At 34.6% G+C, this 13,915-nt stretch overlaps 1 protein-coding gene across 2 annotated transcripts in view; it reads right to left on the reverse strand.

Annotated features, from left to right (window-relative positions):
* Positions 1-383: 383 nt before the first annotated feature.
* Positions 384-13,915, reverse strand: part of Ppcs (phosphopantothenoylcysteine synthetase) — a 15,563-nt gene continuing 2,031 nt past the window's right edge. For both annotated transcript variants that reach the window (XM_043020520.2, XM_043020521.2), the window contains exons 2-5: positions 13,443-13,621; positions 12,330-12,528; positions 9,319-9,502; positions 384-7,007 (exon numbers count right to left, since the gene is read on the reverse strand). In XM_043020520.2, coding sequence (XP_042876454.1) covers positions 6,643-7,007; positions 9,319-9,502; positions 12,330-12,528; positions 13,443-13,606 — 912 coding nt within the window. In that variant the 5' untranslated portion in view covers positions 13,607-13,621 and the 3' untranslated portion in view covers positions 384-6,642. The remainder of the gene's footprint in view (positions 7,008-9,318; positions 9,503-12,329; positions 12,529-13,442; positions 13,622-13,915) is intronic.

Below are 13,915 nucleotides of genomic sequence, written 5' to 3' on the forward strand. Positions count from 1 at the left end.
GATCAAATACAAGGACAAATATTAAACAAACCCAGGACATTTTCATATGAATAACAAGTAGAGTGGTCAAATAGCAAAATATCAAATGTAAATATTTGATAATTTGGCGATGCTGATCTGTCAAAAATTGTGCCAAATGATGCCACATTTGGGCAGAAAAGGGTTAACTGCACTCTTGGGGTAATACCTGAAGGTGGCAGAGGTTTGACTCCGGGTCAGGGAGGTATGTTTTTCTATAGATCTGTTTATAAGATGCTTCTTTATCTGTCAGGAGTCAGAGATTCTCACAGAAACTCACACTTTGCCATGACTTTTCTACTAATCACTTTCACAGATGTATGAAATCACCAATACGTGGGTCAGGATTGAAGGAAACGGCAAAATTCATTGTGCTGTATATTATCTCATAGAAATACATAAATTAACGTCATAAAAATACACAAATTGTTTCCTATTATATTTCATTATTGATTATCAATAATGCCTGTCATAGGCAAATGGTAAAAAAGTAATACATTATAATCTACAATTTTAAATACAAATGTATTACAATGTTGTGGTGACAAATAAAAATGGAATGTAACAGCAACTTGTCATCTGATTGTCCATCATCAAAATTCTATGACAAGAGTAGTTTACATTGAAAACTTTTTAACAACGTAGATCTTTTCCCCCAAATAACAAAGAACTTAAACATTTCAAAATATGTTAATACACAATAATGAAAAGATGCTCAACTGAATTTTTTTGAGCATGTTACAAGTCTATCAAAATAAATGGCCAAATCTATATGGGATCAGGATTCTGATTTTTCCTTTTGCTTAAAAAAATGTATACAAGGACTTGTGGACATTTTTATGTGTAATTCATCCTTTGTAATCAATTTCTCATTGCCACACTGATTTAGCAGGAAAATAATCTTACTAATTTAACAACAGAATGAAGTGGAAATTATTAATTTTGATAATTTTCAGAAACAATCTTTTCACAGACTAATTTACTGGAAGTTAGCCAATCTAACAAAATAAAAACAATAATATTAAAGCAAGTTAAACATTGGATAAATCTTTCAACACAACACAGCCGACGTCCCCAAACATTTGCATATTTAAAAAGAAAAAGGAAAAAAAAAAAAAAAAAGCTTTACACAGAAGGCTGACCCAAGATATGACCTATAATGAGTCATAATGTTAAGTGGAGGTTACATGGACAAGTTCAAGATCAATTAAATTACCCAAAGACTTTTTGAATTACAAACTCACTTTTGATGTCACTGAAACAAATGGGAAAAATCTCACAGATCTGGGAACGATCTACTGCAAGCTATTCTAATGTATGCGTGAAAGACTTCATAGCACAATCCTGGAGGGTGAATGGCTGATATGCAAAGACTGGCTTAGATAGAATAGGTTCTGCTATTGTCATTCAACATTATACAGGATGCAGCATCAAAGGCATAATCATAGTATGTATTGTCTGACACTCTCAAAGCCTATATAACAATAGCACAAGAAGCAGGTGGTATCATATACTATCAAACCTGCATCTCACAAACATATATGGATTTCATACATAAACAAAACAATTTTTTTTAATGTTACAAAAAAATCAAGAGCTTTTTATAATAAGCCTCTCATGTAATTCATGTATGTGCATTTTGAAAGCATATATAATAAAGGAAAATAATAAGGAGACAGAAAGTTGATAAAAAAAAAAAAAAAAAAAAAAAAAACAGTAATATGCTTCCTAGCATCATATTCACAATTAAAATCTCTTTAAAAAATCTGAATTAAAACAAGAAAAAAAAATTGTAAGCCTCACAAATAATGATCAAAATGCATCCTACAGGAACAAAAATTGCTTCTTAGTCTTACTTTAAATTCAATGGATCCAAATGACTCAATATAGGTAGAATTCGTCAGGCAGGATTTGTTTCACTCTATCACAATTGTAAGGTGTCAAGCATAATGTTCTCTTCCAGGGTGGAGCCCACGTACAACGTATGCTGGAGCTACAACGGCAGATCTTGAAGCTGTATGCCGTGAGTTTAAAGCCACAGTTAAAAGTATACTGACTCACTAGCAGCTGATAGTACAGTGCCAACAGAGGAGGAGACTTGGGCTGCTTCAGATGATTACACAGCCCAGTTATCTATTGAAAGACTTGCAGCAAGCACCTGACTTGCTTTATTTTACTATAATCTCATGCCTGCACACCATCCTAGAGGGTGAATTTGCATGTAAGACTCCCAGCATAGCATGCTTGGATTCCGCCCTGGTTCTCTTTACTAAATTACTTAACTAAAGCAGTTTACTGCTACAAGTGAGCCTCTGACTACAAGTTTGTAAAATTCAGCTTCAATCAACTATCAAATTCCTACCAAAGAGCAATCTCAATTAAGTACAAACAGCAACATGAGTAAAGTCAGACCCAAAATAAATTTGATTGCATCTATCTATCTTGAAATATCCTGCTTATGCATTGGTCAAATATATATAAAAAAGGTTCTTACCCTATAAGCTTTATGACTTAGAACTAAAAATTATGTCTAATCAGCATTGCAATAAAATAATGTTGGAACACATTATTTGCAACTTGTAATACAATATCAATTGACTAAATCTGATGATGCAAATTCAATATCTGCTTACACTATGTTACGTCAATAACTGACCACTAATTTATTAATACTGAAATACATCATTGGCATGCAGATGGAGAATAAGATGAGCATTAAGCTGGAAAGACTGCTATCACACAGTGTGTGTGTATGTGTGTGTGTGTGCTAAGTGCATATCCTTGTGCAAGGCTGATTCCTTTGGTCAACAGTGAAGTTAAACTCCTTGGATACATATATATATAGGTTCATCACTAGATGCAAAACATTACTTGGCTTCTTTCAACTAATAAGTCAACTTTTCACCATTACTCAACCTTGGTTCCCTTCAATTGAATTCCTCCATGTCATCCTGCAGTGCACTGAGCCCCAACATCATCATAAGCATTGGAATTGTGTGCCAAATTCATAACCCAAAACAGTCTCACGTGACTTGAGGAAAACCTGTATACGTCCCAGCACGTGATCAAATAGAACACGTGTATGCTGGCACGCGTATACATGCGTGCATAACCTTTGTTCTTTGGTGCTTTGATCTTTGTTCAACATTGCATAATTTGATCAAATGCCATGTCAGCAAGAGTTGAGTTTGAGCTCAATTTCTGCAATAGAGATGACCGAGAGAGAACACATGCTTACCGGCCATTTCCCTTCAAAGAAATGGCCGCCCTTATCGTCCACTCACATTCAACGATTCCCGACAGTTGCCTATCCACTCAAACTACAATTCTAATTACAGTGTCAATCATGAAGAGATTTTTTGTAAAAAATAATATAATAATAACACCAGTAATGATATGGCAGTAATATTAATGACAATTACATATGCATAATAAAAATAAAAAATAAATAAAAAAAGATTAAAAATGCAGCAGTAGTAATAGTAATAGTAGAAGCAGTAGAAATAATAGTAATAGTAAGTATAGTAGTAGTAGTAGTAGTAGTAGTTTTAATAGTAGCAGCAGAGTAGTGTTGTTGTAGTAGTAGTAAAGTATTAGTATTAGTATTAGTAGTAATAGTAGTAGTAGTAGTAAAAGTAGTAGTAAAAGTAGTAGTAATAGTAGTAGCAGCAGTAGGAGTGTTGTATTAGTAGTAGTTATAGTAATATAGTAGTAGTAGCAATAATAGTAGTAGTAGTAGTAGTAATAATAGTAGTAGTAGTAGTAATGAAATGTAGTAATAGTAATAAGAATAGTAAAAGAGCTAATAGTAGAAGATGCAGTTGTAGTAGTAGCAACAGTAGTAGTAGAAGTAGCAATTGTAGTGGTAGAAGTAGTAGTAGTAGCAATAGTAGTAGTAGAAGTAGTAGTAGTAGCAGAAGTAGCAGAAGTAGAAGTAGTAGAAGTAGTAGAAGTAGTAAAAGTAGTAGTAGAAGTAGTAGTAGAAGTAGTGGTAGAAGTAGTAGTAGAAGTAGTAGTAGTATCAATAGTAGTAGTAGTAGTAGTAGGTGGTAGTAGTAGTATCAGTAGTAGTAGTAGTAGTAGAAGTGGTAATAGTAGTATCAATAGTAGTAGTAGTAGAAGTAGTAGAAGTAGTAGTAGTAGTAGTAGTAGTAGAAGTAATAGTAGTAGTAGTAGAAGTAGTAATAGTATCAATAGTAGTAGGAGTGGTAGTAGTAGTATCAATAGTAGTAGTAGTAGTAGTAGTAGTAGTAGTAGTAGTAGTAGTAGTAGTAGAAGTAGTAGTAGAAGTAGTAGTAGAAGTAGTAGTAGTAGTAGTAGTAGTAGTAGTAGTAGTAGTAGTAATAGAATATATAATAACAAGAAAAGCATCAATAGTCATATTATTATCATTATCATTAAAATCATAGGTAATAGTAGTAGTACTAGTAATAGAAAAATAACAAGGTGATAACAATAATAATAATCAGAACACATATATATGATGATTATATTAAAAATAATAATAATAATAATATCAATAATAATAATAATAATAATAATAATAATATCAATAAAATGATCAAAATGTCAATAAATGTAATAGTAATTATAATTAAAAAAAAATACTAATAATAATAAGAGTCATAAATGTAAATAATACTATTAATAATTCATCCTCAAAACAAGATGAACAGAAAAAAAAAATGGGGAAAAAAAAAAAATGATAATGCCAACATGAATGGCAATAATAATAATGATGATGGTAACACTGATTACATTAACAAACATATCATTATTTTTAATAGCAGATTATGAGGATAAAGAAGCTAATCACATTGATAAATGTAAAAGTAAAAAACATGAAAATAGCCATAATAATGGTGATGATGATGATAATATCAATAACAATAACAACAATAATAATAAATAATAATAATAGTAATAATCATAATGATAGTAGTAGTAGTAGTAGTAGTAATAATAATAAAAATTGTGGTAATAACAATAATAGCAAAAACAATGACAATAATAATCATAAAATAAAATAAGATTGTTAATAAAAAAATAATGATAATAATAATAATTACAATAATAAAATCAGAACCACTGGTAAAAATAATAATGATAATATAATCATTAACACTATCAATAACCAGTATTCTAGGAATAACAATAATATGAAGAAAAATAACTATAATTATTATCATAATGATAGTAATAATAACAAAATTAATAACGATGATGATGATGATGATATAAATAATAATAATAATAATAATAATAATAATAATAATAATGAAGATAATTCAGCAGAAATTGTTGGTAATAGTGACGACAATAACAATAACAGTGACACTAACAATAACAACTGCAAATGCAAACTAACAGAAAAAAAATAGCAACGATGATGATAATACAAATAAACCTTATCAATAATATATTAATAAAGTCAATAATATGATAATCATGATAATAATGTTGATGATGATGATGATAATTATATCAATACTAATAGTAATGATAATGATAATAATAATATTAATAATAATGACAATGATGATAATAATAATAATAATAATAATAATAATAATAATAATAATAATAATAATAACAAAAATAATAATAATAACAGTAATACTACTGATGATAATGATGATGATGATAATAATAAAATAGCAACAATATTACTGAAATCACTATAATAATAGTATTAATGAAATTGAAACCATGATAAAACTATAAAAACTAAGAATCATAACAAGAGGAATACTCGTAATAAAAATAATCCAAAATAATCTCACAATAAACCCTTTGATATAAATAAAATGAACACTGGCATTGTGGATAAATATAGTAATAATAATTACAGCAATCACATGTAACTCCCATAACAATACTAATAAATTAATACAGTCATCTGTAAAATATATTAACACTACTTGGCAAAAAGACAACAATGTCAATTCGTGACAAGAAAATGCTGATGATATATTACTGCAATGCGCACTAATGATTATTACAACAGTTGTGATATAATAGTCATTAAGAGAGTTTAAAAAAGATACTGACTTAAAAGGGTGAATGTAATAAGGGGGGACGGTCTTGATTCTTCAATTCACTGATCTTGTTACGGTGAAGAAATGAAGAGAAAGACGGGAAGAAAGGAGACGAAGAAAAGGTCTTTGCCCTTAATACATAGAAATTTAAGTATATCGTTATTATAATAAAATACTTGTGCTTCTTATGAGTTGATGATAGTACATAAAAGTGAGAAGGATTTTGAGTGATAGCAGAAGTACTATCAAAAACAGCAGTAGGAATGATAATTATAATAATTATCATGATAATAATAATAACGGTAATAAAGATGATAAAAATTATAATCATAATGCTAATAATAATAACAATAATAATACACATTTAAATTTGATATGAAAATAATAATGTACAATTGATTATAATAATAATTATAATTAATTCTAATAATAATTACACTAGTGGCTTTATATCATTTCACATAAAAAATATCACACATAATACCCTTACTGTCTTTGCTTCCTTCTCTGATGAAGACACCAGCTTACTAAGTAACGCTAAATATACATATGCAATTCCAATGCTAAAATATTGAACCTACACATCCTAGTATTTGATAAAATTTTTATGCCTACTGACCACCTCTTCCACGATGAGCTTCTCGATTTCGATCTTCTCCGCCTTCTGGTGCTCGGTCAGTCTCAGGAGGCTGCTCTCCTTCTCCGTGACGAAAGTGACCTCCTCCCTCCGTGTCTGCAGGAGGTTGCCAATGACCAGGTCATGCTTGTACTTCTGCAGGGCCTCAGTGGCCTTCTCAATCAGCTTCTTCTCATCTGTCTCCAGCTTGAAGGACACCACAAAGAGCTCGGGTCCCCAGATAGACACTAAGGGGCTCAGCATCTTTGGCACCAGCTGGAGGGTGACGGTCAGTGGGCCGCTTGACGTGTGGATCTTGTGCTCGGAAATCTTGTCTGTTGAGAGAGGGACAAGTTTTTTTTTAATGATAGTAAACAATGATGATGATGTAGCAGTAATAGTAAAATTGATGGCAAAAATGATGATGAAAAACAATAGATACTTGATTGGATACCTCAGGCAGACATTTTTCTTATATAGATAATCATAGCTAGTTTACTTACTGGTTCTGGAGTTAAATGGACTACAACTGCTCTACTTGGATAACTGATAATGTCCTCATTACTAGAAATTACTATGAAACACTGTCAGATACAATGATTCAAAGATACTTTAAAATTATAGAAACCAAGATTGATGATTGGAACTTTTATGCCCATTTTTTGCTGAATATTTCCCTTTCATAATGCTGCCCCTATGTAAAAGACCCATATAAAAGAATTTGAGAATCTATAAGGTAATATATAAGAATGAAAAAAAAAGAAAAAAAATGGTATGATTCTTTAACAAAACATTGCTATTATCTGGACTTGAAAGATAAAGCCTTTATTTATTTCATCTAATACAAAAGCTATTTCCTTCCCTAAAGTACTGATACCAAACAGATTCCTACTATTCCCATGTCGTAAACAATACATATAATAGTATCTATCCACAGCACGTACAAAATTAGTTGAATATGGAATGCAATTTATCTATACAATTATTGTAGATCATCCTTACCAAACAAATAACCTCTTAATTCTAATATTACCTGAAATGCTGTCTAAGCACACAAAATAAAAAATCCTTTTTGTTAATTTAGATTGTAATAACAGCAAAAATAACAACAATAATATCATCAATATTATCCTTATCAATAGTATTAACCCATTGCAGACGGGGATAAATTTGCTTGCCCAGCCTCCAGGATAAGTTTTATTTTAAAGAGAGACTGCTTGAAGCATTATAATTTGAATATTCCCACTCTCTTTCAGTCATTCATTGAAGAACTAGAGTGTTTTTTGTGTTTTGTTTTTTTGTGTGTTTTATTGAGTTTAGAGACTTATATGTGCCATATGACAGGCACTACCAGTGCTGCAGTAGACTAAAATTGTAGTATATTATCCATATTAGCTCATTATTTTCTTTATACTCAGTGTGATAGAAGTATTGCTGTTTTATGGGAGGACAAAAGGCAACTATATTTTTTTCGTATTTTTGTGCTGTCATGAACAAATACGAAACATATAACCACCTACAATAAAGATAACAAGAAGAGGTAGGGAAGAGGAATGAAACTTGTGCTTGTGACTGTGAGTGCCACAGTGAAAGGCATCCATATTGGCACAGGAGTATATTTTAGACAATGGGTATGGATTGAGTCACCTTCCTCTTCCCGTTTTGACTGCACATCCTTCATCGGCGGTAATTTTGAGCAAGAGTTCGTCAACTTAGTGTGTGTCATCGCTCTATAAAGATAGTGCTTGCTAGAGACCGTGGATGGGCGCCATTCAATGCTCTCTCTCCTGCTGGTGCTAGGAAAAAGTGGTGCCATCTAGGTTTTGGACGTTAAGCTAGCACGGTATTACGGTAATTATAGTAATTATGACTGCAGTAGCCATCATCACTCATTCCTTTTTCATAGCAAATAAAATAGCACAGTGATCCAAAATCCCCGAACGTCATGTACGTCAGGACGCCCGTCGTCAGGCCAAAGCTCCTACGTCATGTATGTCATGACACCCGTCCGCAGTGGGTTAATAATTTTAATAATGATAATATTATTAATGATAATAATAATAACAACATTAACATTCATAATATCTGCATTAGAAAAAAATCTTATTAGCCTTATGCAGGAGTGAGCCAGATTAACCCATTCATGCCGAGGGCATTCCAGCTTTGCGTGTTGTAATGCCGGGGCTCTCGAACGCATTGGCCTAAATCAATTAAATAAGCGACGCCGTATGACGGCACCCAGCGAACAGGCCTTGAATGCGCGGTACCCATGGTGTACCACCCGTCCAGAGAGGGTTAAAACTCTTTGTTTCTGCCCCTATTCAAGTCACTCCAATGTTGTGATGTGCTCTAGCATATACATTATATATTAATAAATAACTATGCTATCAAAAACAAAACAATAGTTCTTGATATGACCTTAAAATAAAACTTTCTTGAAAAGCATTTGGTTAAGTCTGATGAAACGAAGAGTAACATTCTTAATGAAAACCAAGTACAAAGCAAGAAGAAATATCTTCATCAGAAAAAGGGGGAGAATAAAAAACATACAAGAACAAGATCAAAGATGAATCATGATGTTAAGCGTTGATAAGCTTCATGTATTTTGATAAACATTCAAAACTCTGCCATAGCACATACACATACCTTGAGGGATGTAAAAATCAGACACTGCCGCAGCCAAATACAGTAAGGCTTTTGGCGCCCGTTGCTGCAGACACTGAGTGGCAGCACGCAAGAGCCACAGGTAGTCAGAGAGGGTGGTAAATGTTAGCCACAAGATCCGTCCTTCATTCTTTACCCGTTGGTAGTTGTGCCAGATGGGGCGTACCTGTTTAAATTTTTTTGTATTAATCAAACTATGAAAATTTTCATCATTGATATAAATTTCTACAGGTTTGGTCTGATACCGGCACCTTAACCTAAACAGGGAAAAAAAAAATTTCTTGTATTTCTGACAGTCAATGCTACACAAAGATAAATATTTGTACAGGTTACAAGGTCTGAAGCAGGCACAATTACATATACAAAAAATAAAGATATCCTATATTACTGATAGTCAATAATCTGACACACACACACACACACCTACACACAAAAAAAAAACTAACTAAAATACTATTAACCCATTGCCGACGGGGGATAGATTTGCTTACCCAGGCTAAAGGATAGGTTTTATTTCTGAGCGAGGCAGCTTCAGCAACATACCTTGATTTCTCCCACTGCTTTTCAGTCACTCATTATAGAGCTAGAGCCATTATTGTGTGTTTTACTGTTTTTAGAAACATATCTGTCATATCACAGGCTCTATCAATTCTGCAGTTGACTAAAACTGTAGTTCAGGGTCCATATCAACTCTTTTTTTCTTTATACTCAATATTATAGAAGTATTGCTTTTCTAGGGGAGAACAAAAGGCAACTTTATTTTTTTGTATTTGTGTGCTGTCACGAATGAACACGAAACTAATAACCATCCAAAATGAAGATAACATGAAGAGGTAGGGAAGAGGAAGGATACTTCTGCTTTTGACAGTGAGTGCCACAATAAAAGGCATCCCTACTGGCACAGGGGCACATTGTAGGCATTGGGCATGGTGTGAGTCACCTTCTTCCTCTTGTTCTGCCTCCACATCTTTCATCTGCGGTACTTTAGAGCAAGAGTTTGGGAACTTCCTATGTGCCAACGCTCTATAGAGATAGTGCTTGCTAGAGACCATAGTTGGGTGCCATTTAAGGCTCTCTCTCCTGCTGGTGTTAAAAGAAAGTGGTGCCATCTAGGTTTTGGATGCGAGTTGAAACCCTTTTGCTTAATAATACAGCAGTTATAATAATTATGACTGCAATTGTCAACATCACTCACTATTACTCATAGCACAGTAAAATAACGTAGCGATCCAAAATTCCCAAAAGTCATGACGCCATTCGTCAGGCAAGAGCTCCTGCGCCATGTATGACGAAAAAATATGTCACCCATCGTTAACGGGTTAACCAGTTAATGACGGGGCTATTTTGGCTCTAAATGGTTAAAACGCTGGGATATTTCAAACACGTAAGCCTAACGCCTAGGGATTCTCGCCTGTGCTATATGCCCAATCACCTGGCACACCGGCCAGGAGAAAAGCCACAATGAAATATCTTGTCCCCGTCAGCTGACCCTGCCAAAACTTGACATGATATCTTGTCACCCGTCGTTAACGGGTTAATATTTGGATGCAGTAAATATTATTTGTTATTGTTGTTAACCCTTGGCACTGGGGAAAATCTATGGACAGGTGGTCAATAAACATTGGCTTTGTACACTCTCTACAAACCTGTGTGCCACCCTCTCCCCTTCCTAACTCTGTTTGTGTTAGCCTCTCCATGCTGGCAGCTGTACGAGAACGCCGAATACATCACCACCTTTAATTTCATGTGGTTTTAGTTAAACCATGCCCACATAAGATTTAATCCACTGAGTAACAGTGTTATCATATGATCCTGTTTATGTAATACAATACATATCAGAAATCATGATATGAATGTGCAAAATCATAGCAACTTTAAACTTTAAACATATAATTAACGTTTATAAAGTTTTAAGGAATGAATAATGCATCAAGACAATATAAATACATAAATGAAAGGAAAATGTTTCATACTCGATGAATGCCCCCTATGCCTGGTACTGTTTAATGGTAGAGCTTCTACTATAATAAATCTACATTTCTTAACTACTACTAAATTTTATTTCTGATGCTAATGGAATTTCTTCTACAAGGTTTATGAACAAAATACATCCACATCTATGCTATGTAATTGCACTATGATGTGCATAATCAATTCCTTGAAATTCCTATATAACTTATGGAGGAGGAGGAGGAGGAGGAGGAGGAGGAGGAGGAGGAGGAGGAGGAGGAGGAGGAGGAGGAGGAGGAGGAGGAGGAGGAGGAGGAGGAGGAGGAGGAGGAAGGAGGAGGAGGAGGAGGAAGGAGGAGGAGGAGGAGGAGAGGAGGAGGAGAGGAGGAGGAGGAGGAGGAGGAGAGAGAGGAGGAGGAGGAGGAGGAGGAGGAGGAGAGGAGGAGGAGGAGGAGGAGGAGGAGGAGGAGGAGGAGGAGGAGAAGAGGAGGAGGAGGAGGAGGAGGAGGAGGAGGAGGAGGAGGAGGAAGAGGAGGAGGAGGAGGAGGAGGAGGAAGAAGAGGAGGAGGAGGAGGAGGAGGAGAAGAGGAGGAGGAGGAGGAGGAGGAGAGGAGGAGGAGGAGGAGGAGAGGAGGAGGAGGAGAGGAGGAGGAGGAGGAGGAGAGAGGAAGGAGGAAGAGGAGGAGGAGGAGGAGGAGGAGAGAGGAGAAGAGAGGAGGAGGAGAAGAAGAAGAGGAAGAAGAGGAAGAAGAGGAAGAAGAGGAGGAGGAGGAGGAGGAGGAGGAGGAGGAGGAGGAGGAGGAGGAGGAGGAGGAGGAGGAGGAGGAGGAGGAGGAAGAGGAGGAGGAAAAAGAAGAAGAAATGTGGAATACATATTGCTACTGATTATATCTAAAAAAGAAAAAAAAAAATATTCTAACTGGAGATTCTCCAAGACTCCTAATTTGAAACCAATGTTCAACACAAAAATACTTTTTTCAATCATGATTCTGCCAGAAGATCAGAAACAGAGTAAGATTCAAAGAGAGAGGACTATGACTTACACTAGCTGAGTGTGTGGCTGATAACTGCAGACATCCTGGTCCCTCTTGGAGTGCATCTAGGAGGAAGCTCGGGTCGAGATGCCTCAAGAAAGGAGTCACCGACTTCTCACGGTGAATGAAGATGACTGCATACCCTTGTGACAAGAAATATTCTGTGGAGGCCGCCCCACGTGTACCAGCACTAAAATTATCTACAAACCTGTAATTGAAAAATAAAGATGAATTAATATGTGATAGTAGATCTATCTATCTATGATCCACCCTTCCGTACATAGAAAGAGGAAGATACATAGATACAAATGGATGTTTATAGGATCCCCTACAGTATTGCTGGCCAAACAGCTGATCATCAATTAGTTATTTCATCTCCCCTTAAATGATATTGACCCATTGGTCGCGGTATTAAAAAAATGTTTGTGCAGTAGGATGGCTGGTTTACATGTCTGGCACAGTGCCATCCCCGTCTATGACCGACTCTGCCTTTGCAGCAAATCATGCCATCTGCTGCTAATGGGTTAAGAAGCTTTGTAAAACACACTCAGTTGTAGTAAAATTATGGTAAATCTTACAGAAAAAAACTTACAGTTTTCAATAAATCAAATAACTGTACTTTCATATGTATATCAGATGTATAATACTTCCTATACTTAAAATCTTTGTGGGCCTAAAATCAATACAGTATTATATTGCTTATGTGGTAAGAAAGACTACAAAAGATTTTCTGTAGTTCAGGTAGATTGACAAGCCCAAAAGTCTGGCCATCCCTGCCTTAATTGGTCTTTGACATTGAGTTTTTTATGGCAATGTAGTATTAGGATGGCACAATAGTTATAAAAAGTAAGGTACTTAAAATTTCCACTTTTGCATGGACATAATAAAATTCTAAAGGAGCAGAGACATACCCTGAGCAAATGTGTTAAGTCTAAAATCAAATACAGACTTTAATCTTTATAAAGAACAATTTAGAGTTTTGTAAATTTCGTCTACAAGAGCTACCCAATTCTTGTACTTTCTTGCATGCAATAATATGCAATAATATACAAAAATATTCTGTAAACATAAATACAAAATAAGACAAGACAATAGATAAAAAGACCATTCAAAACTACTTACCTAACAGTGTTCCTTTCGAGGGGAACAGTTGTGCCTCCTGAGGTAACGAGCGCTATAGGGGTCTTGCCGACATGCTGCTGGCAAAACCCTTCCAATTGAGCACAAGCCAAGTCATGGCCGCGAGGAGCTGGCGTTTCGGCAAAATATTTCTCCCACTCTTCCATGACTGCTCCTTGTAGCTAGAAAAATTAGTTGGGGATTAGGACAGAAAATGTTCATCAACTTTTGGAGGTACAGAAGCATTTGCGCATTTCAGTAACAGGTAGACAATAGATATACAAAATTTGCAGATATTGTAGAATAATTTTGTTTCTGGGTCTTGTATATAACTTGAAAACAGATTTTTTTTTATAAAACAATATATCAAAATATCTATGATTTCTGCAATGAAAAAGAAACTATATGAAACTAATCTTGCAATATATAGGATAACACAGAATTCCCTTTTACTGATTTGTCAACAGGCCCCTTCA

Source organism: Penaeus japonicus, unplaced genomic scaffold (assembly GCF_977035675.1).
Source record: "Penaeus japonicus unplaced genomic scaffold, GWHDUDI00000001_assembly GWHDUDI00000025, whole genome shotgun sequence".
NCBI classification, from domain to species: Eukaryota; Metazoa; Arthropoda; class Malacostraca; order Decapoda; family Penaeidae; genus Penaeus; species Penaeus japonicus.